The 26,659-nt window shown below is 33.8% G+C and overlaps 1 protein-coding gene across 1 annotated transcript in view; it reads right to left on the bottom strand.

Moving 5' to 3' along the window:
• Positions 1-646: 646 nt before the first annotated feature.
• ChT (choline transporter) overlaps positions 647-26,659 on the bottom strand; it is a 182,593-nt gene continuing 156,580 nt past the window's right edge. The window contains exons 9-11 of the mRNA XM_089099523.1: positions 26,439-26,542; positions 4,789-5,103; positions 647-1,753 (exon numbers count right to left, since the gene is read on the bottom strand). Coding sequence (XP_088955649.1) covers positions 1,528-1,753; positions 4,789-5,103; positions 26,439-26,542 — 645 coding nt within the window. The 3' untranslated portion in view covers positions 647-1,527. The remainder of the gene's footprint in view (positions 1,754-4,788; positions 5,104-26,438; positions 26,543-26,659) is intronic.

Genomic DNA, 26,659 nt, shown 5'->3' with positions numbered 1-26,659 from the left:
GTTTCCCACCGAATCGAGGCTAATATTGTCTGGTATAAAGACCTTGAACCGGTTATTGTCTCCTGTTCTCGATACAAGATCATGAGTGTGGTGGCTATAAGACAAAAGTACCCTACTTTCCTGTTTTTTTGTGTTCCGGTAAAAACGGTTCTGCCATAAGTTGCAAGTGACTATCACAAATTATGGGCAAACAAAATGCTCATATAATTTCGTATAACATTCAACTTTCTGAATTATGAGAGCAAAGTATTATATGACTTAACATAAGTGAATAAACAAATAGTAAACAAGGAAAATTTTCTATTTTTCTAGTTGTATCCAACAAGTTAGGTCTAAACTAGTTTCATGCAAAATATCAGATAACATATTTTAATGATTTTAATGACGGTGGTCAAAACATTGACATTTCAATTATAGTAACAAGGATAATTGCAACAGTCATAATATCAACAATAGCACAACTAACAAATAATAAAAAATTTCAACATATATATATATATAATATATATATATATATATATATATATATATATATATATATATATATATATATATATATATATATATATATATATATATATATATATATATATATATATATATATATATATATATAAATACCTTTAGGATATTTAAATATATTGGATGTGTGAAAGAAGAGAGCGAAACATACAGTATATTAAGATTTTAACAACTATATAACGTTCATAAACATAGATACATCAACAAACACTCACGCAATCCATCATACCCGTCAAACGTTCGCATCCACAATTAAAAATGACACCAATAAAATGCACATATGTTGCTTTATGGTCTTTTTAAAGCGAAAAGGGGGGGGGGGATTTTACTTTTTTTAAACGGATGTTTTTAAGTTAATTCATTTTTTTTAGAAATTCAAGCACTGAAGGATATCATTTAATTTTTTTTTTTAAGAAGGGAGCAGAGCGTCTTCATTATCCTTAAGGGCTGGGAAAGAAAATCGAAAAACAATGTTTATTACAGAGATCTGAATAAATTTCTCCCTTTTTGGACGCTTTGTTCTTAGGGGTTACAATGACTATTGGCTCAGCTCCAAGATAGTTTTTCTGCATGTTCTGTATTTATAAATACCAGAATTTATAAAACATAGGCCTACCTGTCAACACGGATGGAGGTAGAACCCTAAAACAATAGTTTTTGTCATGGAATTGCGAACGAAATTTTCTTTTTCTCAAATATTTTTAATGAAATTTTGAGGATCAGAGAGTGTGATGATCACTGGCCTCTTCCAAAATAGTTTGTCTCTGTCTAATTTAATTCAAGAGTACAAATAGATTTATACAAATAATCTACAAACTTGACTATTAAAACCGATAACACTTGAACACCAAAAAAAATCTTGACAAAATAAACTTGAAGACGTGAGCATTACAATTATATTTTAATTCGTGCTTATCTTCTTCTTTAGACTAATGACTAGATTAAACAATATAATAATCATAACAATTGTGCAACATAATGAATATTATAGATAAAGTTCTCAAGTCAAAAATTAGTTTGACTAACATTTTCTATGCTGCTTTTTTTACTTTTGTTTTTTCCATCCCGAATGTCATCATCCTCAGGGGATAAGCTAAGACCTGGGTTGACTCTACCGTTGACTTCTTCTGTTGAGGAATATCCTTTTACCACTTCAGACGTCATCATTGCCAACTCTCCTTCTTGGGGTTCTCTAACTTGCTGAATATCTTCAGGAATGTTTACAACACACCTAATGCAAAAATAATTTGTGATCTTTCAAAAATTAAAGTAAATGTGTAAAGTAATAGGAATCATGCGGTTGAACTTGTGATATTTCCTGGGACAGTTTCTCATTCCGTTTATTCTTGAATTTGCAATATTTCCTGGACAGTTTCTCACTCCGTTTATTCTAGGAGTATTACCAAACATATTTTGTTTCAGTACTTAGGACTGAAACCAAAATTAATAGTATATATTTTAACCATGCAATATCCAAGGGCGTCAACAAGAAACCTCTTTGGGGACAGGGTTAAGCAAACAAAAGTTTTCAAACAGGGTTAAAGGTTGGAAAAAACATGGAAAAGTGTAAAAATTTCCCCCAACTATTAAAATGTTTCTACTTTTTAATATTTGGGTATTCCAAAAGAGAAACAGGATATTCCAAAGGAGGGTATTCCTCCTTTGGATATTCCAAAGGAGGAGGGCATAAGCGTGCCCTCCACCTTCATAGACTTAAATAGATTATATTTTTTTATTAACAGCATTTGATCAATTCAATTCAAAAAAATAAAAATCAAGTTTGAAACCAAACGAAATTAAAAGCAAAATGGAGAGAAATTATTCTGTAAATTGAAGAGGCTGCCACCACTCAAACTCTCTAATCTTTACGCAAAGTTCTAATAGTAACTATAGAAATCTGTTTGAGAATGCAAATAATATATCCAGTAGGCAATTGTAGGTTTTATATTTACAGATTGTGTTTCGAAACACTTAAACTAAAATTTCCCTTTTTAAAGTAAATACATAAACCTAGAAGAAGTAAATAAATTCTTTATCACTTTCCTCTTCAATAGAAGCATTTGTTAAGTCTTGGTTGAAAAAGAAAAAATCAAACTTCAGAGTAAAGATTGGGGTGTTGAGGGAGGTATTTAACAAATTCCTGTGGCATGGTCTCTTTTTTCCACTGAAATATAGCACTAGAAGTTTTAATTACAGTTTGAATGAGCACCCTGTCGATATTTTAGGGCCATTATTTTCCTATGATTACCCATTATAAAAACAAACAAACAGATAAAAACGTATCAGTTGCTAAATACCTCAGAAAAATTTAATATATAGTGCTTTGCACATAGGAACCTGAATCCTTCACAGTAGGGTTCTTAGACATGCTGAGTGCGATGTTCCAGTTTTCATTGAGATTACACCCATTTTAGTGTTTTTAATCCCTACTTTCTTAGATTACACAAAGATATTCAGGCTCGCAACTTTTTATGGTTACTTTAAAATATAATTAAATCTGCACATTTGGAATCGGTGTAAAAAAAGATTTTTTTTTTTTTATTACAGGCTTCAAAGCTCCATCACAAATGATGATTTGCCGCTAGTCCTGGTAGTTACCTCATTTTCTAACACTGAGGTACTTGTTATACCTTCTCTTGAACGCGTCAAGGGAAGGATTTTTTGGGATTATCTCTGCCGTCAATCTATTCCATGTGGCAACCGATCGCCGGGCGAAACTCGTTTTCAAACATTCTTGGCAGGGAATACTCTGCTCAAGGTAGTCCTGACAAGCTGTACTTCGGCGAGTTGATAGCAAGGGCTTTGCTTTATCAAGAACAAGCTTTGATAGCTCCTCCGATGGAGGGCTATACAAGTACTTATAGAAAACCGACATGGACGCCACATCGAAGTGTTCCTGGATCAGCTGTGGGGTTTTAGCTTTCGTGTTGCCAGAGGTTGCTGCACGCACTGCTCTATTTTGAATATGTTAGAGTGGAGCAATATGGCTTTTTGGTGCACCAGCGAAGAGAGGTGACAGGTCGACAGGTCCATGACAGGTCTGATGCACGAATTGAAATGTGGCAAAATAGAATCATCAGGGAGAAGATCCTTTTTACATATTTATTGTTATTAAAACTTAGTTTGTTCATTTTTTCGTTACTATATACATATATTGCTCTTTACCAACTGCTCGTTACCATGAACTGTTTGATGAATATATACAAAAATATTACTATAGTCGAAACAGGACAACTAGTAGAGAACAAAGAGGAAGTCTAAGTGAGAAACGATATTGGAGGAACTAGAAAACGATAAATGATAGAAAGGTAAATCTGGCATTCCTGCAAAGACCTCCACCAAGCCGTCTATAGTGCTAACGATTACAACTGTTTTTTATTACTGCATGCTTTCATTATTGGTAGACCTTAATTAAAGTTTGAAAATAGTCTAAGAATACTTATTACCATCGTCTAGGTATATTTACCAAAACAAAATGTTCTTTCTTGGCCCCTCAATAAGAATCTTGTTCAGAGTAATACATCACAGCGAAAATTAAAGTAAATATTAAATTGAGGGCGCTTTCAACGAAAAAAAAAGGTGTTTTCAGAATCTAGGGAGTAGGGCAAAAAAAAAAAAGGACGTACACGCCCCCTTCAATTGACACATCTGACACTTATCCTGGGAGTTTGACTCCATCCTTGATATGATACCAGTCCTAAGGGGTCGGTATTTCTCATTTTCAATAAAAACAAATTTTAATAACTAAATTTTCGAAAAAAAAACAGAAAAAATATTTATTATTTCACTCTGTACTTAAAAAAGCCTGAAAATCGACCAAGTTATATTATTACACAATTTTTCACAAAAAGTAATTAGGACCAGAAAAAAAACTTATGGCAAATTTATTAAATTTGTTTTTGCGGTTTGGCTCCATCCTTGATATGATATCTTTCCTAAGGGGATAAAATATCTCATTTTTTAAAATGACGGAATTCACCAATAAAAAAAAAACAAAACAGATCCTGTATTTAAAAGAAGCTTGAACATTTTATATGTTATATTATTGAACAGCTTATCACAAAAATTCAGTTGAATAAGAAAACCTTTACTTACACCTCTCACTGGAGTTAAATTTAAATCGTCATTCCCCTGACTAAGCTCATTATTTATCCCTTTCTACACTGATTTGAACTGAATATTTAAGGAAACATGAATACCTCACTTCCCCTTTAGCCCCTGTTCCCCTTCCATGTTCCTCATTAAGAATTCAAGAGTCTAACTTACCTCAGGAAATCCCAACGTGGTGCAAGAATTCCATTCTCAAAAAGCCATTTAGATAATTGTGTGAAGACAGCAAGGGAAATAAGAGACAAGATCATCGCTAAAGTTCGGAAAGGGAACAACTGTTCTTCTCCGTTCCAACCAGGGTAATGAATGATTGCTGGCATATTCATCAATGGTTCACCACCAGAGAGTCGAACCAGCAGACCGATTATGTAAGATGCTAGACTTCCGTATGTATTACAATATTTCTTGAAATGAACCACTCCAAGAAGTTGTGGGAAAAGGATGACGTAAACCAAATCAGAGCACAGGTACCTATAAAATTTAATGACGTAAACCATATCAGAACACAGGTACCTATAAGATTTAATGACGTAAACTATATCAGAGCACAGGTACCTATAATATTTAATGACGTAAACCAAATCAGAGCACAGGTACCTATAAAATTTAATGACGTAAACCATATCAGAGCACAGGTACTTATAAAATTTAATGACGTAGGCCTAAACTAAATCAGAGCACAGAAATCCGAGCATAGGTACTTATAAAGATTTTTACGTTACCATAAACAGTTTAAGCGATATAATATATATCATATAATATATACTATATTATAATTAACTATGTCTGTAAACTCCGTCTTCTAAAGACATCTTACGCCAGACACATGAAGCTACTACTTGCTAAACGAATCTTTGTCTCAATAGAAGTAAAAGCTATATGAAAGTTGTGATGAATGCTTAGGACTGTTTAGGATTTATTTATGGTTATAAAAGTAATTGAAGAGTCTTTGTTCTAACGGCTTTAATAGTTTATACAATATAAAACAGTGAGTTTCTATATGGGGGATTTTCCTTGGGGAGGGAAACTTCTGGGGGAGGGGGGTAAATATTCAGGGGCAAATGTTAAACTGGAGGAATTGGATAGAATTACTACACACAATTCTTTTTGATTGTCTTGCATTCTCTTTGCCAAATTTTTCATGTGGAGATGTTCCGAGGGAACTATCCAGGAGCGTTTTTTCGCGTGTTTTGATTTCTGGGAAATAATTTCCACAGAAGGAAGCATTTCTGGAGTGATCGAGAAACCGATTAAAGATTAAAGTCTTATTGAAATGAAAGAATGCTAAGAAGAATTTTTCAGTCTGAATCGTCAGCAAGCAATTTTACAGGAAGGGGAATCTCAGCGATAATGGAACTGTCTGGAGGGAATTTGAGGGGGGGGGTTGCAATGTACGTTGGATGAAATTTCTACGGAGGTGCTTTCCATGAAGGGGAGGGGTATATTCAAATTGATCTAGATTTACCGGCATTATTTGAAAAACAAACAGAAAATAATCCGTATATGAAGGATAGCCCCCTCCTCAATACTTTGCTCTTTACGCTAAAGTTTGTCTGTTTATCTCAATTTTTAAGAGCGTCTACAGAAACACGGGGGTCGTTTAATTACAATAGGAAGCTTTATTAAAAGTATTGACAGCTTTAGCGTAAAGAGCAAGGTATTGAGGAGGGAACAACCCTCCTCAATACCTTGAGGACAGCTTTATACGGAATAAATCTGACAAAATTAATATGCGAAAATTTTGCTTAAATTTTTCATGTACGGTAAGCCAAATTAGAGCCTGTATTAGTTGAAAAACGTTCAGAAATTAAATATAAAAAATATTTTTTTAAACTGAAAGTAAGGAGCGACATAAAAACTTTAAACGACCAGAAATTATCTCGTATATGAAAGAGACTGTCCCCTCCTCAACGTCCCGCTCTTTACATTAAAGTTTTTATTGTTTTAAAAAATTAATTTATGACAAAGGGTCAAACTTTAGCGTAAAGAGTGAGGTGTTCAGGAGGGAACAGCCCCTTTCATATACATGCTCACTTTTTTAGGGCTGCAATGAAAAAATGGATGCGTTTTATGGATGAAGAATGACAGATTGCCCTTTTTGCTCATGTATCTTTTACCAAACAAAAATCAGATCGTCCCCAAATGTGGTGGAGAGGTCGTAAGGAAGAATTTAAAGGAAATTGGAACTTCATGGGAGGAAGAAAAGAGACAAGCTTTGGATAGATTAAGATTTAGGAGGAGCGTGCGAAGCTGTGTTGGCCTTAAACGTCATTGTAATAAAGTGAGATTTTAGTGTCCAATTGCTAAAAAAATTTGCAGCCTGAACTTTTGACAGCATTTTCAAAGTCTTTATAGGTATTACATTTCTTTCAGTTGGGTTCGCTTACCAAAAGCTGAAAATACTTGAAGTTTCTTAATTCATTGATTTATTTTTAATTCCACTGTGATATTACTCTTCATTTTTCTTTTGTCTCCTTAAAATTACAAAAATACTACTGTAGCGAAAAATAATAATAATGAAAATAAATAGATGTGCCCATGTTTGGGTTTAAAAACAATTTTTATGTATAATTAATGGTATATGGTAAATTCTTTTGATCGCATGATCCCTTGTAACTTTGGAGTAATAAATTCAAAACTAAAATCCAGGCGAAGCCAAAATTATACAATTTAATAATCATTTTTAGCGAATCATCTTCAGCAATTTCACAACTACATCTGTCAAAATGACATCTACAAAATTGTGTTGGAAAGTAAAATATTTGTGGTTATGACTGGCTTTTCTTATTGACAAAATTCATGCAATTTTCATACCAAAAATCGTGTAATTATCACGATTTTTCTCTCAGTAACGAAGAGTCAAGCTCACTTTCAATATTTTTTTAGTGACAGCACGCATATTCACTATTTAATCACCATCATTATTCGTGAGTATAGTTATAATTATTACCTATTTTTTTGATTTTATGTTAGTTTTATTAAATTTTTTGAAGTCTAGTTTATTAATGTAAAGAGGAGAAAAGGTCGAGCGAAAATTTGATTTGCCACTTTTTTAGAAAGAAGTTTTATCATTTTAAATCTTTGTTGGATAGTATTTTAACTTCCCATATTTTATTCAATAAAATATAGACTATGATCGTACAGAATTCTATGTATATAAATGATGGCAATAAATTTGAGCAGTTAACGATTATGAGACCCCCCCCCTACAACACACACACACACACGGAGTTTTTGTCGGTACTCGTAAAAACGTAAAAAAAATGCATGTGAAAAAATAAATAATATATATATTTGAAAAAAAAAATTTGAACTCGACATTGGCTAAAAGTTCATAAAATGCTATTCACTATTTAGCTTTACTAAAACATATCACTTATAATATTACTTACGTTGTCAGAATAGATCTGTCACTTTCTTTGAACATATCAAACAGTTCGTGGTAACGAACTATAAGTAAGGAGCGACCCGGCTCAATAGTAACCAAAACTCTAAAAAACGGAATATTGATACCAATAGATACATCAAAAGAACGAGATTTTTATGCTGATTTCAAATATATAAGTGTCATGAAGTTTAGTCTTATCTATCCAAACTTACGTGCCTGAGAAAATTTGCCTTATTTTCGAAAAAAGGAAGAAACAACCCCTAAAAGTCATAGCACTTTCATGAAAATCACACCATCAGATTCAGCGTATCCAAGAACCCTACTGTAGAAGTTTCAAGCTCCTATCTGGAAAATGTGGAATTTTTAAAACTTAAAACGAACAGAAGCTGCCTAGCGTAAGAGAGGGACTGTTCCCCCCTAAGCCCTCTACTCTGAATTTTTTAAAACTTAAATGTGGAATTTTTAAAACTTAAAACGAACAGAAGCTGTCTAGTGTAAGAGAGAGACTGTTCCCTCCTAAGCCCTCTACTCTTCATGCTGAAGTATTAATGTGCTTTACTGAAAGCATTTATGGGTGCCAAAAATACAGCTATAGCCTACAATTCCTATGTCTATTGATTGTCTATAAACATATTAGAAAAATTTCTGAGAGCATACTAGCTAAACATGACTAAATTAGTAAATGTAGAAGCGTAAACGTGAAGAAAATGGGAAATAAATCCAATTAAAAGAAAAGAAGAATCCACGCGATCCAAACAAAATAAACGAATCATTTAGACAATTAATTTAAAATTTCATTCTGTTATGTTTTTTCATGAATGAACGAATCAACTCAATGAATTAATGTTATTTGACTTTTGTCTCAATTCTTTAAGAACGACTCCTGAAAAGCAATGGCAGTTAAAATAGATAAATTAAAGAAAACTTTTCCATAAAATAAATTTTCAAAGAAAAGTATAGAACTTTATTGAACCAAAAATGAGCCAACATAAAATCAAAACAGTCAAAAATAATCAAAAAATCCAATTCAAAAATGAAATATATACTGTATAACGATTCAAACAAATTGCACTCGCAAAATTTAATCAGATGTGTCCTGTGAAAAGAGGGATACTTGGGGGGGGGGGGCTAGTTGACCTCCATCATTATTTATTCTTAAAAGGGCAGAAAAACTTCCAATTTCTACCAAATCAGCCAGCCACCTCTAAAGTTTATACAACCATCCCTTCAATAAGAACCTTAAATTCCCCAGGGGCATAACCTACAACCTTCACTCTGAGGCTCTGATGGTTTGTATCAACCCCAAAAACCTTGTTATATGATCATTGGACTATTTTGAACAAAGGGACTGTCTCAAAATTTCTATTGGATGCATCTCAGGAAAACACAATGTGTTTGTGTGTCAGGGGGAGGGGGAGCAGCGATCTGATCACTTTGACTTTAGTAGTAGGCTATCTAGTACCTTCAACCGTACTTGCGTAATTTGTCTTATCTCTAGCATGTACAAGAATAAGCAGTACAGTTTCACGTGCACATTGCAAAAAGCGAGCAAACCTATAAAGTGGTCAAAAACGTTTTGAGAGTATAATCGAAATTGTATAACACAATCAGACTGGTTTTTGCTATTGATATCAATTTCACAAGGAATTTCACAAGAATATACACTTCAGTTTGACGTGCACATTTCAAAAAGCGTGCAATCCTATAAAGTGGTCAAACAAGTTTTGAGAGTATAATTGTTTCTTTTTTTTAAATCGAAAACTAGAAATTGTCAAATTGCGTATTTAGGAATGCTTTTGCAGGAAAAGCAGTCTATCACCCATGCATTATCCACTGTTCCATTTCTTTGAAGTATGTGCTATCAAGAGTGGTTTCTGATTTTTTTGGAAAATTGCCTTTAGTCAAGAATAGTTTGTTATGAATGTGTCGCTAGAAAGCATTTGCGAATTGGATCCTATGAAGGTGGAGACAAAAAAGGGTTTAGCATTTGCAAATTGGACTATACGAAAAATATTAATTGAATAATAGGGGAAAAAACAGAGCAAGATAACATTTGTGAATTGGATCGTATGAAGGTGGAGAAAAAAAAGGGTATAGCATTTGTGAAATGGTGATTATCAGTTAAGGTAACCCCTCGGGGCTGTTAACTCATAGCTTATTTATTATAAATTTGGATTAATATCAATCAATGGAAATGGTTAACGATGATAAAATGGTCCTATGAGTTGACCTAGCTTTACTTCTTCGATGTGTTCTATATAATACAAAAGTGGCGTTTGAACAGTGTTGTCAATTTAAAATAGAGTTTAACGTTATAGTATACTAAAAAGTTGATACTAAGAGAGATGTAGATGGCAAGAAAAGAATTTTAAGTAAGGATAGCTTTACTTCTTCGATGTGTTCTGTATAATACACAAGTGGTGGGGTGATGGCAGCGGGGTGTCTTAGAGTACTTATAGTGCCGTACTGTGGGCAAATTGCTTGCGAAAAAACCAGAATTAATGAGTTGAAATAGAATTTTTAACTAGAATTGGCTGAAAAGTGTTTTTTTTTTTGGGGGGGGGCTGTGTCTATGACAGAGGGGTCTCTTAGCGTTGTGATATTGTGATAGTGGGGGTCGAATTGCTTGCGAAAAATCCCGAATGAATGAGTTGAAATAAAGATTTTAACTAGAAATGGCTGAAAAGTGTTTTGGGGGAGATGGGTCGATGACAGAAGGGTGTCTTAGCGTAGTTATAGAGTGAAAGTGGGGGGAGAATTGCTAGCAAAAAACCCAAATGAATGAGTTGAAATAACATTTTTAACTAGAAATCTCTGAAAAAATCTCTGAAAAAATATTTTTGGGGCGAGGTAGTGCGATGGCAGCCGGCTGTCATAGAATAGTTATAGTGTGAGAGTTTGGGGGAGTATTGCTTACAAAAAAAACCCGAGTGGATGACTTCAAAATAAAATTTTTAACGAGAAATGGCTGAAAAGCGTTTCGGGGGAGATGGGTTGATGGCAGAAGGATGTCTTAGCGTAGTTATAGTGTGATAGTAGGGGGGGGATGAATTTCTAGTGAAAAACCCAAATGAATGAGATGAAATAAAATTTTTAACTAAAAATGGCTGAAAAGTATTTTGGGGGAGATGGGTCGATGAAAGAGGGGTGTCTTAGCGTAGTTATAGTGTGATAGGGGGGGGGGGTGAATTAATAGCTAAAAAACCAAATTAATGAGATGAAAGAACATTTTTAACTAGAGATCTCTGAAAAAATATGTTTTGGGGGAGATAGTGCGATGGCAGCCGGCTGTCATAGAGTAGTTATAGTGTGATAGTTTGGGGACGTATTGCTTACAAAAAACCCGAGTGGAGGACTTGAAAATAAAATTTTTAACGAGAAATGGCAGAAAAATGTTTTGTGGGGAGATGGGTTGATGGCAGATGGATGTCTGAGCTTGGTTATGGTGGGATCGTTTGAGGGGCGAATTGCTTACAAAAAAACCCGAATTAATGAGTTTAAATATAAATTTTAACGATAACTTACAGGAACAGGTTTGGGGGTAGCTGGGGTGACGACAGATCGATGTTTTCGCGTACTTATTGTGGGATGGTGGGGGGGGGGGGCGAATGGATATCCTAAAAACGTAGCTAAAACTGGGTCTTTAATGTAAATAATAGGTTGGTTTAATTAAAAAATGGAAAAAACAGTGTTCTCCTTAAAGTGTGAAACTTAAGTCTATTTTGGATAGAAAAATAAAGGTATTTTTTTAAAATCTAATCTAATAAGGGTTTTTGACCGTAAAATCTAGTATCTTGTAAGAAAATTATTGAAAACACAGTTCTCTGATTCAAATTTAAAACTTAGGTCCATTTTGGATCGAAAAATAAAACTATTTCCGTAAAATCTGAGTTAATAAGGGTTTTTGATCGTAAACTCTAGTTTTTTGTAAGAAAATTTTGGAAAATACAATTCCCTGGTTCAAATGCGAAACTTAGGTTGATTTTGGATCGAAAAATAAAACTATTTCCGTAAAATCTGAGCTAATACGGGTTTTTGACCGTAAACTCTAGTTTATTGTAAGAAAATTATAGAAAATACAATTCGTTGGCTCAGGTGAAACCTTAGTCCATTTTTGGATCGAAAAATAAACTATTTCTGTAAAATCTTAGCTAATCAGGATTTTTGACCGTTAACTCTAGTTTATTGTAAGAAAATTATGGACAAAACAATTCTCTGGTTCTAATGTGAAACTTAAGTCCATTTTTGGATCGAAAAATAAAAATATTTCCGTAAAATCTGAGCTAATAAGGGTTTTTTACCGTAAACTCTAGTCTTTAGTAAGAAAATTATGGAAAATACAATTCTCTGGTTCAAATGTGAAACTTAAGTCCATTTTTGGATCGAAAAATAAAACTATTTCCGTAAAATCTGAGCTAATAAGGGTTTTTGACCGTAAAGTCTAGTTTTTTGTAAGAAAATTATGGAAAATACAATTCTCTAGTTCAAATGTGGAATTTAAGTCCGGTTTTGGACACTCATAATGATGAGGACTGATGGTTCTAATTCAATATTTTTTTTCATAACAAACAAACTATTTTTTTTAACTTCGAAATTATTCAACTTTTTTTATTTTTTTTTATTTATTTTTTTTTGTACGTATATCAAGATAACAAAGCATGATTACGACTCTAACAATTGTACGCTCTACTTGGTAAGAGAAGCGAATAGAATTCATCTCTTATATTCTATGCATAGTTATTAACGCTCGTTAGTAATTCAAAAGTATTACATCTGTATTTTTTACGCAGTGGAACGATAAACACATAAGTCATAATCTAGTACTTTCAACCGTGCTTGCGTAATTTGTCTTATCTCTAGCATGTACAAGAATATGCAGTACAGTTTGACGTGCAAATTGCAAAAAGCGAGCAAACTTATAAAGTGGTCAAACACGTTTTGAGAGTATAATCGAAATTTTATAACACAATCAGACTGGTTTTTACTATTGATATCAATTGCACAAGGAATTTCATAAGAATATACACTTCAGTTTGACGTGCACATTTCAAAAAGCGTGCAATCCTATAAAGTGGTCAAACACGTATTGAGAGTATAATTTTTTTTTTTTTTTTGAAAACTAGAAATTGTCAAATTGCGTATTTAGGAATGATTTTGTAGGAAAAGCTGTGTATCACCCATGCATTATCCACTATTCCATTTCTTTGAAGTATTTGCTATCAAGATTGGTTTCTGATTTTTTTGGACAATTGCCTTTAGTCAAGAATAGATGGTTATGAATGTGTCGGTAGATAGCATTTGCGAATTGGATCGTATGAAGGTGGAGACAAAAAAGGGTTTAGCATTTGCAAATTGGACTATACGAAAAATATTAATTGAATAATAGGGAAAAAAACAGAGCAAGATAACATTTGTGAATTGGATCGTATGAAGGTGGAGAAAAAAAAGGGTATCGAATTTAAGAATTAGTGATTATCAGTTAAGGTTACCCCTCGGGGTTGTTAACTCCTAGCTTATTTATTATAAATTTGTAACAATATCATACAATAGGAATTGTTAACGAGGATATAATGATATTATGAGCTGATCTAGATTTACTTTTTCGATGTGTTCTGTATAATACAAAAGTGTCGTTTGAACAGTGTCGTCAATTTAAAAAAGAGTTTAACGTTATAGTATACTAAAAACTTGATACTAAGAGAGATGTAGATGGCAAGAAAAGAATTTTAAGTAACGGATAGCTTTGCTTTATTGATGTTTCCCGAATAATACATAATCTGAGGGAGTAAGATAGCGGGGTGTCTTAGATTAATTACAGTTCCGTACTATTGGCTAACTTGCGTGCGAAAAAACCCGCCTGACTGAGTTGGCCCAGACAGTTTATCGATAACAATATTAAAAGTGTGTTGGGGGGATCGGTCGCTTTCAGCAGGGTCTCTGAGCGTTGTTATATTGTAATAGTGGGGGCCGAATCGCTTGCGAAAAAACCCGAATGACTGATTTGAAATAAAAATTTTAACTAGAAATGGCTGAAAAGTGTTTTGGAGGAGATGGGGCGATGACAGAGGGGTGTCTTCACGTAGTTATAGTGTGATAGTGGGGGGCAAATTGCTAGCAAAAAACCCAAATGAATGAGTTGAAATAATATTTTTAACAAGAGATATCTGAAAAAAATATTTTTGAGAGGAGAGTGTGCCATGGGAGCCGGCTCCTATAGAGCAGTTATAGTGTTAGACTTTGGCGCAATTTTACTGGCAAAAAATTCGCCTGGATGACTTCAAAATAAAATTTTCAACGAGAAATGGCTGAAAAGTGTTTTGTGGGAGATGGGTTGATGGCAGAAGGATGTCAGCGTAGTTATAGTGTGATAGTGGGGGGCTAATTGCTAGCGAAAAACCCAAATGAATGAGTTGAAATAAAAATTTTAACTAGAAATGGCTGAAAAGTGTTTTGGGGGAGATGGGTCGATGCCAAAAGGGTGTTTTAGCGTAGTTTAAGTGTGATAGTAGGTGGCAAATTGCTAGCGAAAAACCCAAATGAATGAGCTGAAATAACATTTTAACTAGAAATCTCTGAAAAAATATTTTTGGGGAGAGATAGTGCAATGGCAGCCGGGTGTCATAGAGCAGTTATTTGTGATAGTTTGGGGGCGTATTGCTTACAAAAAAAACTCGAGTGGATCACTTGAAAATAGAATTTTTAACGAGAAATGGCTGAAAAGTGTTTTGGGGGAGATGGGTTGATGGCAGAAGAATATCTTAGCGTAGTTACAGTTTGATAGTGGGGGGCGGGGGGGCGCAAATTGCTTGCGAAAAAACCCGAATGAATGAGTTGAAATAAAATTTTTAACTAGAAATGGCTGAAAAGTGTTTTGGGGGAGATGGGGCGATGACAGAGGGGTGTCTTAGCGTAGTTATAGTGTGATAGTGGGGGGCGAATTGCTAGCAAAAACCGAAACAAATGAGTTGAAATGTCATAGAGTAGTTATAGTGTGATAGTTTGGTGGCGTATTGCTTACAAAAAAAACTCGAGTGGATGACTTGAAAATAAAATATTTAACGAGAAATGGCTGAAAAGTGTTTTGGGGGAGATGGGTTGATGGCAGAAGGATGTCTTAGCGTAGTTATAGTGTGATAGTAGGGGGGGGGGTGAATTACTAGCGAAAAACCCAAATGAATGAGTTTAAATAAAAATTTTAACTAGAAATGGCTGAAAAGTGTTTTGGGGGAGATGGGTCAATGAAAGAGGGGTGTCTTAGCGTAGTTATAGTGTGATAGTGGGGGGGGGCGAAGCGCTAGAGAAAAAACCATATGAATCATATTAAATAGTATTTTTAACTGTAAAACACTTAAAAAATATTTATTGGGGGAAATAGTTCAATGACATCCAGCTATCATAGGGCAGTTATAGTGTGATAGTTTGGGGGCGTATTGCTTACAAAAAACCCGAGTGGAGGACTTGAAAATTAAATTTTTAACGAGAACTGGCTGAAAAATGTTTTGTGGGGGGATGGGTTGTCGGCAGAAGGATGTCTTAGCGTAGTTATAGTGTGATAGTGGGGGGGCGAATTGCTTGAAAAAAACCCCGAATTAATGAGTTGAAATATAATTTTTAACTAGAAACGGCTGAAAAGTGTTTTGGGGGAGATGGGGCAATGACAGAGGGGTGTCTTAGCGTAGTTATAGTGTGATAGTGGGGGGGGGGGCGAATTGCTAGCTTAAAATCTGAGCTAATAAGGGTTTATGACCGTAAACTCTAGTTTTTGTAAGAAAATTATGAAAAATACAGTTCTCTGGTTCAAATGTGAAACTTAAGTCCATTATTGGATCGAAAAATAAAACTATTTCCGCAAAATCTGAGCTAATAAGGGTTTTTGACTGTAAACTCTAGTGTTTTGTAAGAAAATTATGGAAAATACAGTTCTCTGGTTCAAATGTGAAACTTAAGTCCATTTTTGGATCGAAAAATAAAACTATTTCCGTAAAATCTGAGCTAATAAGGGTTTTTGCCCATAAAATCTAGTTTTTTGTACGAAAATTATGTAAAATACAATTCCCTGGTTCAAATGCAAAACTTAGGTCCATTTTGGATCGAAAAATAAAACTATTTCCGTAAAATCTGAGCTAATACGGGTTTTTGACCGTAAACTCTAGTCTTTTGGAAGAAAATTATGGAAAATACAATTCGTTGGCTCATAGGTGAAACTTAAGTCCAGTTTTGGATCGAAAAATAAACTATTTCTGTAAAATCTGAGCTAATAAGGGTTTTTGACCGTAAACTCTAGTTTTTTGTAATAAAATTATTGAAAATACAATTCTCTGGTTCAAATGTGAGACTTAAGTCCAGTTTTGGATCGAAAAATAAAACTATTTCCGTAAAATATGAGATAATACTAGTTTTTGAGCGTAAACTATACTTTTTTGGAAGATAATACTGGAAAGTACAATCCTCTGGTTCAAATTTGAAAATTAGTCCAATTATGGATAGAAAAACAAAATTATTTCCGCAAAATCTGTTCTAATAAGGGTTTTTGTCCTTAAACTCTAGTTTGTTTTTTTTGTAAGAAAATTACGTAAAATACAGTTCTCTAGTTCAAATGTGAAACTTAAGTCCAGTTTTGGATACTCATAATGATGAGGACTGATATTTCTAATTAAATATTTTTTTTCATAAAAACAAACTATTTATTTTTAAACTTTGAAATTATTTAACTTTTTTTTTTTTATTTTTTTTTTTGTACGTATCTTAAAATTAAAAAATATGATTAAGGCTCTAAAAATTTTACTCTATGATTGCTAAGAGACACGATGTGGCTTTCCCACTGGTATTTTATGTCCGGTTATCGACACTAGCTAGTCTATTGCATGTATTAAATCAGTATTTTTTACGCAGTAGAACGATAAACACATAAGTCATATCTTTAAAAAAAAGTGAAGATGGAACATTTTAATAGAGCGTGTTCACATAACAAGGTTATTGTAGCATTGAATGCCGACAAGGAGAAGTATTTAAACTATGAAACCAGTACAAGTGGTAGAACTATTGGAAATGTATGCATGCATTGTCATGACAGTAAGGAATTAAATTTATTTGGAATACCGAAAAAATTCAACTCTTATACTGGTGGTTATGCGAGATTAAGATCTCCAGAGATGATTGCACTCAAAGAGAAAGCCAACATAAAAATAATCGTTGATGATAGAGGACAACTCCTTGCTACTGTTGCAGGTAACACATTACCTACAGATACATCCAATCGTCTGCTTTCGGGTATTAGCATTCACCGGAAGGTCAAAAAAAGAAAGGCCTACTCTTCTACTAATATCGTAAACCATATCTTGTCTACGTGCCGAAACTGTTACCTGTGTAAAAATAATATGATAATAGACAGTGAAATTGCCAGAAAAATAAAAAGGGCATTAGCAGAAAATATCACTATGGAATATAAAGATGAATCGATGAAAAACAAAGCACCAGCAAACGTTACTGCCTTTGATCAAACAGTCAATGAACCAAATAATACCAAAGACGAAAAGCATATTGAACCTGTTGATGACCCACCAGTAAAAATTGTGTATGACTCAAAATGGAATAACAATTATTCTACTGATTACGAACTAAGAGAAGACAATAGCTACAATATCCAGAGAGAACATGGTAAACTATTTTATGGAACAGATTCAAAATGTCCAAAGTTAATCATTGATATTAATAATGTATCATAATATATGTTTGTATTAATATTCTACAAGAAATTATTTCATTAAAAATACATTATGCATTAAATTGTTATGTTTTCATTATTCTTAGAGTATGCTAGTATATCAAACGCTTAGAATGCCTATTAAAGCATCGGAGATGTAAGAAAAGGAATTTGCATACATCTATTGTCAGACACATGGGATAACATTGACAAAATCTGAGTATCAGAATGAATAAATTCTTTATCAACATCCGTTGTTGGATATGTTATTATGAAAAAATTGTAAGTAATTAAGTAACAAACTCTTTCTTGAATTCACCTCTTGGATACACAATACAGAAATTTAATTCAGGAAACTATGAAAAAAAATTGAACAAATTTTTTATTAACATTCATTATCGATTAAAGTCGCTTCCTAGACAGACAATACAGCAATTTTACAAAATCTAAGTATAAGAGTGATTAAGTTCTATATCAACATCCATTTCTCGAATACATAGGAAAAAGTTGACAAAATCTAAGCGTTGGAGTGAATAAATTTTATTTATCAACATCTTTTTTCAGATACATCGGATAAAATTGACAGAATCTAAGTTTCAGAGTGAATAAATGCTTTAACAACATCCTTGATCGGATATGTCGGATAAAATTGACAAAATCTAAGTATCAGAGTGACTCAATTCTATATCAGCATCCTTTTCTCGGATACATAGGATAAAATATCGAATAAAATTGAAAAAATATAAGGATCAGATTGATTAAATTCTATATCAACATCCCTTTCTCAGGTACATGGGATAAAATTCACAAAATCTTAGTATCAGATTGATTAAATTCTATATTAATATCCCTTTCTCGGGTACATGGTATAAAATTGACAAAATCTAAGTATCAGAGTGATCTGTCATCGGATAAAATTGACAGAATCTAAGTGAGAGTGAATAAATACTTTATCAATACCCCTTATCAACATCAAATGTTAGATACATCGGATAAAATTAACAAAATCTAAGTACCAGAAAGAATAAATTCATTTTCAAAGTTTTTATCGGATACATCAGATAATAGTCATAAAATCCAAGTTCCATTCATTTTGACTTCATGCGTCCTTACGTTGAAGTTAGGTTAGACCGGTTATAGATGGCACTACACCCGCTCAGACACACAGTCATAGTGAGAGAGATATTCAAGAAGTTGAGTTAATTTAAGTTCACTTAGAGCGGCCAGACATGCATTGGAATAAGCAAACACCCGCCCAGACACACAGACAAAAAGAGTGAGAGAGATAAAAACACATACAAATACGTAGATTTAGAAACAAAAACCGAGAAAGACATGGAGTGTACACCGAGACGGCGCATACATAGTGAGAGAGACATGTAAAGTCGACTTAGCTTTATTTCATTTTTTAAGGTCAATTTAGACGAGGTTACATGCGCTCACTCTTTTTGCCTGTGTGTCTGGGCGGGTGTTTGCTTATTCCAATGCATGTCTGGCCGCTCTAAGTGAACTTAAATTAACTCAACTTCTTGAATATCTCTCTCACTATGACTGTGTGTCTGAGCGGGTGTAGTGCCATCTATAACCGGTCTAACCTAACTTCAACGTAAAAACGCATGAAGTCAAAATGAATAGAACTTGGATTTTATGACTGTTATCTGATGTATCCGATGAAGACTTTGAAAACAAATTTATTCTTTCTTGTACTTAGATTTCGTCAATTTTACCCGATGTATCTGACATTTGATGTTGATAATGCATTTAAGGGGTATTGATAAAGCATTTATTCACTCTAATACTTAGATTGTATCAATTTTATCCCCTGTAACTGAGAAAGGGATTTTGATGTAAGATTTAATGACTCTGATACTTAGATTATGTCAAGTTTATCTCAAGTGTTTAGAAAAGGCGTGTTGATACAAAGTTGAGTTGACCTCAGAGTTGTAATTTGTTCATTGTACCTACTCTAGACAACTATTGATGTTAATAGTCTATGTAAAATACTTAGCTATAGAATTTTATCAATCTGATAGTTAGATATAGATTGTTTTATCACTAGTACCCTAAGAAGGCCTTTGGACAAAAAAATCAATCAGCCTTATATTTATATTCTGTCAATTTTATCTGACATAGGATGCTGAAAAGGAATTTATTCACTCTGATTTTTATATTTTGTTAATTATCATTGTTGTAACTGATAAAAGGTGTTGATAAAAATAAATTATTCACTCTGATACTTATATTTTGTCAATTTTATACCTTATACCCTAGAAAGGGATGTTGATATAGAATTTAATCAATATGATACTTAGATATTGTCAATTTTATACAATATTTTATCCTATTTATCTGGGAAAAGGATGTTGATACAGAATTTAATCACTCTGATACTTAGATTTTGTCAATTTTATCCGACATATCCGATAAAGGATTTTGTTAAAGCAATTATTCATTCTGACACTTAGATTCTGGCAATTTTATCTGATGTATCTGACAAAAGATGTTGATAAATAAAATTTATTCACTCTAACACTTAGATTTTGTCAACTTTTTCCTAAGTATCTAAGAAATGGATGTTGATATAGAATTTAATCACTCTTATACTTAGATTTTGTGAAATTGCTGTATTGTCTGTCTAGGAAGCGACTTTAATCAATAATGAATGTTAATAAGGAATTTGTTCAATTTTTTTTCATAATTTCCTGAATTAAATTTCTGTATTGTGTATCCAAGAGGTAAATTCAAGAAAGAGTTTGTTACTTACTTACTTACTTACTTACAATTTTTTCATAATGACATAATGACATATCCAAAAGACATAATGACATATTCAAATGTGAAACTAAGTTTCACATTTGAACCAGAGGATTGTATTTTCCATAATTTTCTTACTAAAGACTAGAGTTTACGGTCAAAAACCCTTATTAGCTCAGATTTTACGGATATAGTTTTATTTTTCGATCCAAAAATGGATTTAAGTTTCACATTTGAACCAGAGATTTGTATTTTCCATAATTTTCTTACAAAAAACTAGAGTTTACGGTTAAAAACCCTTATTAGCTCAAATTTTACGGAAATAGTTTATTTTTCGATCCAAAATTGGACTAAAGTTTCACCTATGAGCCAAATAATTGTATTTTCCATAATTTTCTTCCAAAAGACTAGAGTTTACGGTCAAAAACCCTTATTAGCTCAGATTTTACGGAAATAGTTTTATTTTTCGATCCAAAATGGACCTAAGTTTCACATTTGAACCAGGGAATTGTATTTTTCATAATTTTCTTACAAAAAAAACAAGAGTTTACGGTCAAAAACCCTTATTAGCTCAGATTTTACAGAAATAGTTTATTTTTCGATCCAAAACCGGACTTAAGTCTCACCTATGAGCCAACGAATTGTATTTTCCATAATTTTCTTACAAACAACTAAGTTTACGGTCAAAAACCCTTATTAGCTCAGATTTTACGGAAATAGTTTTATTTTTCGATCCAAAATGGACTTAAGTTTCTAATATGAATTAGATAATTGTATTTTCAATAAATTTCTTACATAAAACTAGTCTTTATGTTTAAAAACTTTTATTTGCTGAGATTTTATAGAAATAGTTTTTTTTTTCGATCCAAAAATGGACTTAGGTTTCACATTTGAACCAGAGAATTGTATTTTCCATAATTTTCTTACAAAAAGAATAGAAAGCTTATTACGGTCAAAAGCTCCTTGGCAATTAGCTCAGATTTTACGGAAATAGTTTTATTTTACGATCAAAAATGGACCTAAGTTTCACATTTGAACCAGGGAATTGTATTTTCCGTAATTTTCCTACAAAAAAACTAGAGTTTACGGTCAAAAAACCCTTATTAGCTCAGATTCTAGAGAAATAGTTTATTTTTCGATCAAAAACTGGACTTACGTTTCACCTATAAGCCAACAAACCGTATATCGCATAATTTTCTTACAAACAACTAGAGTTTACGGTAAAAAGCCCGTATTAGCTCAGATTTTACGGAAACAGTTTTATTTTTCGATCCAAAATGGACTCAAGTTTTCACATTTGAAGCTAATAACTGTATTTTCCATAATTTTCTTACACAAAACTAGTGTTTACGGTCAAAAGCCCGTATTAGCTCAGATTTTAGGATAGCAGTTTACCCCCCACTATCACACTATAAGTACGCTCAGACACCACTCTGGCATTACCCCAGCTCCCCAACAACATTTTTCAGCTTTTTCTAGTTAAAAATTTTATTTAAACTCATTCATTCGGGTTTTTTCGCAAGCAATTCGCCCCCCACTATCACGCTATAACTACGCTAAGACATCCTTCTGCCATCAACCCATCTCCCCACAAAACACTTTTCAGTCATTTCTCGTTAAAAATTTTATTTTCAAGTCATCCACTCGGGTTTTTTGTAAGCAATACGCCTCCAAACTATCACACTATAACTACTCTATGACAGCCGACAGCCATCGCACTATCTCCCCCCCAAAAATATTTTTTCAGAGATATCTAGTTGAAAATGTTATTTCAACTCATTCATTTGGTTTTTTCGCTAGCAATTCACCCCCTCCCCCCTAATATTATACTATACCTACGCTAAAACACCCCTCTGTCATCGCCCCATCTCCCCCAAAACACGTTTCAGCCATTTCTAGTTAAAATTTTTATTTCAACTCATTCATTCGAGTTTTTTCGCAAGCAATTCCCCCCCCCTCACTATCACACTACAACTACGCTAAGACATCCTTCTGCCCTCAACCCATCTCCCCCAAACAACTTTTCAGCCATTTCTCGTTAAAAATTTTATTTTAAAGTCATCCACTCGGGTTTTTTTTTAAGCAATACGCCCCCAAAACTATCACACTATAACTACTCTATGACAGCCGGCGGCCATCGCACTAGCTCCCCCACAAAAAATATTTTTTCAGAGATTTCTAGTTAAAAATGTTATTTCAACTCATTCATTTGGGTTTTTCGCTAGTAATTATCCCCCCACTATCACACTATAACTACCCTAAGACACCCTTCTCTCATCAATCCATCTCCCCCAAAACACTTTTCAGCCATTTCTATTTAAAAATTTTTTTTCATCTCATTCATTTGGGGTTTTCGCTAGCAATTCAGCCCCCACTTTCACACTATAACTACGCTAAGACATCCTTCTGCCATCAACCCATCTCCCCCAAAACACTTTTCAGCCATTTCTCGTTAAAAAAAAAATTTTCAAGTCATTCACTCGGGCTTTTTGTAAGCAATACGCCCCCAAACTATTTGACTATAACTATTCTATGACAGCCGGCTGCCATCGCACTATCTACCCCCAAAAATATTTTTTCAGAGATTTCTATTTAAAAATATTATTTCAACTCATTCGTTTGGGTTTTTCGCTAGCAATTTGCCCCCCACTATCACACTATAACTACGCTAAGACACCCCACTGGCATCGACCCATCTCCCCAAAAACACTTTTCAGCCATTTCTCGTTAAAAATTTTATTTCAACTCATTCATTTGGGTTTTTCGCTAGCAATTCGCCCCCCCCCCCCATTTTCAAACTATAACTACACTGAGACATCCTTTTGCCATAGACCAATCTCCCCAAAATCCCTTTTCAGCCATTTTTCAGTACAAATTGAATTTTCAATTCATCCAATCGTGTTTTTCCGTAAGCAATACGCCCCCACACTCTCTAACCCGCAATCCTCTCTAAAACTCATCTGCCCGCGCCCACGCTCCCCCCACACATATTTTTTCAGAGCTTTATAGTTAAAAATGTTATTTCAACTCATTCATTTGGGGTTTTCGCTAGCAATTCGCCCCCCACTATCACACTATAACTACGCTAAGACACCCTTCTGTCATCGACCCATCTCCCCAAAAACACTTTTCAGTCATTTCTCGTTAAAATTTTTCTTTCAACTCATTCATTCGGGTTTTTTCACAAGCAATTTGATCCAAAGTACAGCACTATAAGTACTCTAAGACACCCCGCTGCCATCACGCCACAACTTGTGTATTATACAGAACACATCGAAGAAGTAAAGCTATCCGTTATTACAATTCTTTTCTTGCCATTTACATTTCTCTTAGTATCAACTTTTTAGTATACTATAACGTTAAACTCTATTTTAAATTGACAACACTGTTCAAACGCCACTTGTGTATTATACAGAACACATCGAAGAAGTAAAGCTAGATCAACTCATAAGACCATTTTATCATCGTTAACCATTTCTATAGAATGACATTGTTTCAAATTTATAGTAAATAAGCTAGGAGTTAACAGCCCCGACGGGTAAGCTTAACTGATAATCACCAATCCATAAATTCGATACCTTTTTTTTCTCCACCTTCATACAATCCAAATTTCAAATGTTATCTAGCTCTGTTTTTTTCCCTATTATTCAATTAATATCGTTCGTATAGTCCAATTCGCAAATACTAAACCCTTTTTTTCTCTCCACCTTCATACGATCCAATTCGCAAATGCTATCTACCGACACATTCATATCAAACTATTTTCGGGTTAAGGCAATTGTCCAAAAAATTCGGAAACCACTCTTGATAGCACATACTTCAAAGAAATGGAACAGTGGATAATGCATGGGTGATAGACAGCTTTTCCTACAAAATCATTCCTAAATACGCAATTTGACAATTTCTAGTTTTCGATTTTAAAAAAAAACAACAATTATACTCTCAAAACATATTTGACCACTTTATAGGTTTGCACGCTTTTTGCAATGTGCACGTGAAACTGCAGTGTACATTCTTGTGAAATTCCTTGTGAAATTGATATCAATAGCAAAAACCAGTCTGATTGTGTTATACAATTTCGATTATACTCTCAAAACGTTTTTGACCACTTTATAGGTTTGCTCGCTTTTTGCAATGTGCACGTGAAACTGTACTGCTTATTCTTGTACATGCTAGAGATAAGACAAATTACGTAAGCACGGTTGAAAGTACTAGATAGCTTAGTACTGAGTTTTAAAAAGGACACTAGAAGTTCTGATTACCAATCCAATGAGTCCCCTCCAAAGTATATTCGACCACCCTTTGAATATGAACCTTATACACCCCCAGGGCATAACTTGCAATTCTTGACCGTTAGAGCTGTAGGGGGGTTGTCTTCATCACAGAAATAAATTCCAGACCCCTCAACTACGATGAATAAAATTGCTACCTCCAAATTATGATATGGGGTGTTTGGAGAAATTATGGGCCTGGGGGGGCATTTACCCTCCGATCACTTTCGAATAATAAAACGAGCACTAGTCCTCTCAATTTTTAACCAATGAACCCTTTTTGAAATTTCTACGACAACACTTTCTATAAAAAAACCTTATATGACCCAAGGGCATGGCATAACTTACAACCCTTGCCCTGAAGGCTGTTAGGGGAGGGGGGGTTGTCATCCTCAAAGACGTAATTTCCGGGCCTTTCAACTACATTGAACATAAAGGCTATATCAAAACTTTGATCGGAAGTGTTTGGGGAAATTATGGCGGTGGGGGGGGATTTCCCTCTGATCACTTTCTACTATTTAATAGGACACTAGCCCTCTCAATTTTCAATCGAATGAGCCATTTCTTAAGTTTTTAGGACAACGTTTTCTATAAAAACCTTAAATGCCCCCAGGGCATAACTTACAGCCCTTGTCCTGACGGCTGTGGGGGTTGTCGTCCTCAAAGACGCAATTTCCGACCTTTCAACTACTTTGAACAAAATGAATGTCTCAAAATTTTGGTGGGATGTGTTTGGGGAAATGGTGGGCGCGGTAGAGGGGTTAGTTGACCTCCAATCACTTTTGACTATCAAAAAGGGCACTAGCCCTTTGAATTTCCAACCGAATGAGCCCTTTTTGAAGTTTGTTTACATGAAGATCAGTTTTCTATCTGGAGTGTTGTGTCCTTTTTTCCAAAAAATAGGCAAAATTTTACAAGCTCAAAATTTATTGAGTATAACTTTAAACTAAACGAATTTGATCTATTTAGAATCATCATAAAAAAAATTAGTTCATCTGATGTTCATAAATGTTGTTATCAAAAGTCCTTCTTTTAGAGTTTGTTTATGATTACAAGCCACTCCTTGCAGCTTGACAAAAACTGCTACCGCAATTGTTTGATACACTAGCACTGAGTAAAAGTAAATGCATGCTGCAGGTGAAGCTGCTTAGGTACAGCCAATCTGCTACAATAAAGCCACAATGAAGATTTCATAATATATACCAACAGAAACATTATTTCAGTTTTTGTTTTGGAAACGAACCAGACGTAGATCGTCTTGTAGGGACTTGGCTAAAAATAAAAAGAACCCTAATTTACCAGATTTGGAGGATAGTATTGCCTTTTTTGACGAATCTATTTTTTATCCCTCAATATTGGAGGGCACTCTTATCCGTATGCAAAACAGTTTTCCTGTGTATAAAAGAAAGAACAATTTGTCACAAACATATCTACTAGAACTATATTAATGTTGTTTTTTTTTAGTTTGGTAAGATAAATATGTTATGTATGAGAGCAAGATTGTATGGAAATTCACGTTTGAATTATTTCTTGATCTATTTTATACAAATCTAGTGAACTTTTCTCCTTGGAAGGTAGGTTTCTCCCTTCCCCTATATACTAATAATCTCTCTTTAACTAATCCTTAATTTTCGAGAATTATGTTAGATTTATTACAAATTTTCATTTAAGTATAATAAAAAATACTTACCACAAACCATAAATTGTTGGGATTGTGAGAGCCATTATTGTAGCCAATGTGCCAGTGACGAATATCGATATTCTCATCACCCATATAATTTCATGCTCAGACGCCTGGAATAAACTGATTTCAACACCCTCAGGTTAATCCAATCGAAAATAGGAGCGTTACAATTTCAAAAACTTGTCTACCTTCCATCATTTACATATGTAGTTATGGAAATAAGTTTC

The sequence above is a fragment of the Artemia sp. Qi Xiang Cuo genome, chromosome 13 (genome assembly GCF_049724085.1).
Source record: "Artemia sp. Qi Xiang Cuo chromosome 13, ASM4972408v1, whole genome shotgun sequence".
Taxonomy (NCBI): domain Eukaryota; kingdom Metazoa; phylum Arthropoda; class Branchiopoda; order Anostraca; family Artemiidae; genus Artemia; species Artemia sp. Qi Xiang Cuo.
Note: the sequence above shows the minus strand (reverse complement) of the source record. Positions and strands in the feature narration are given on the sequence as shown.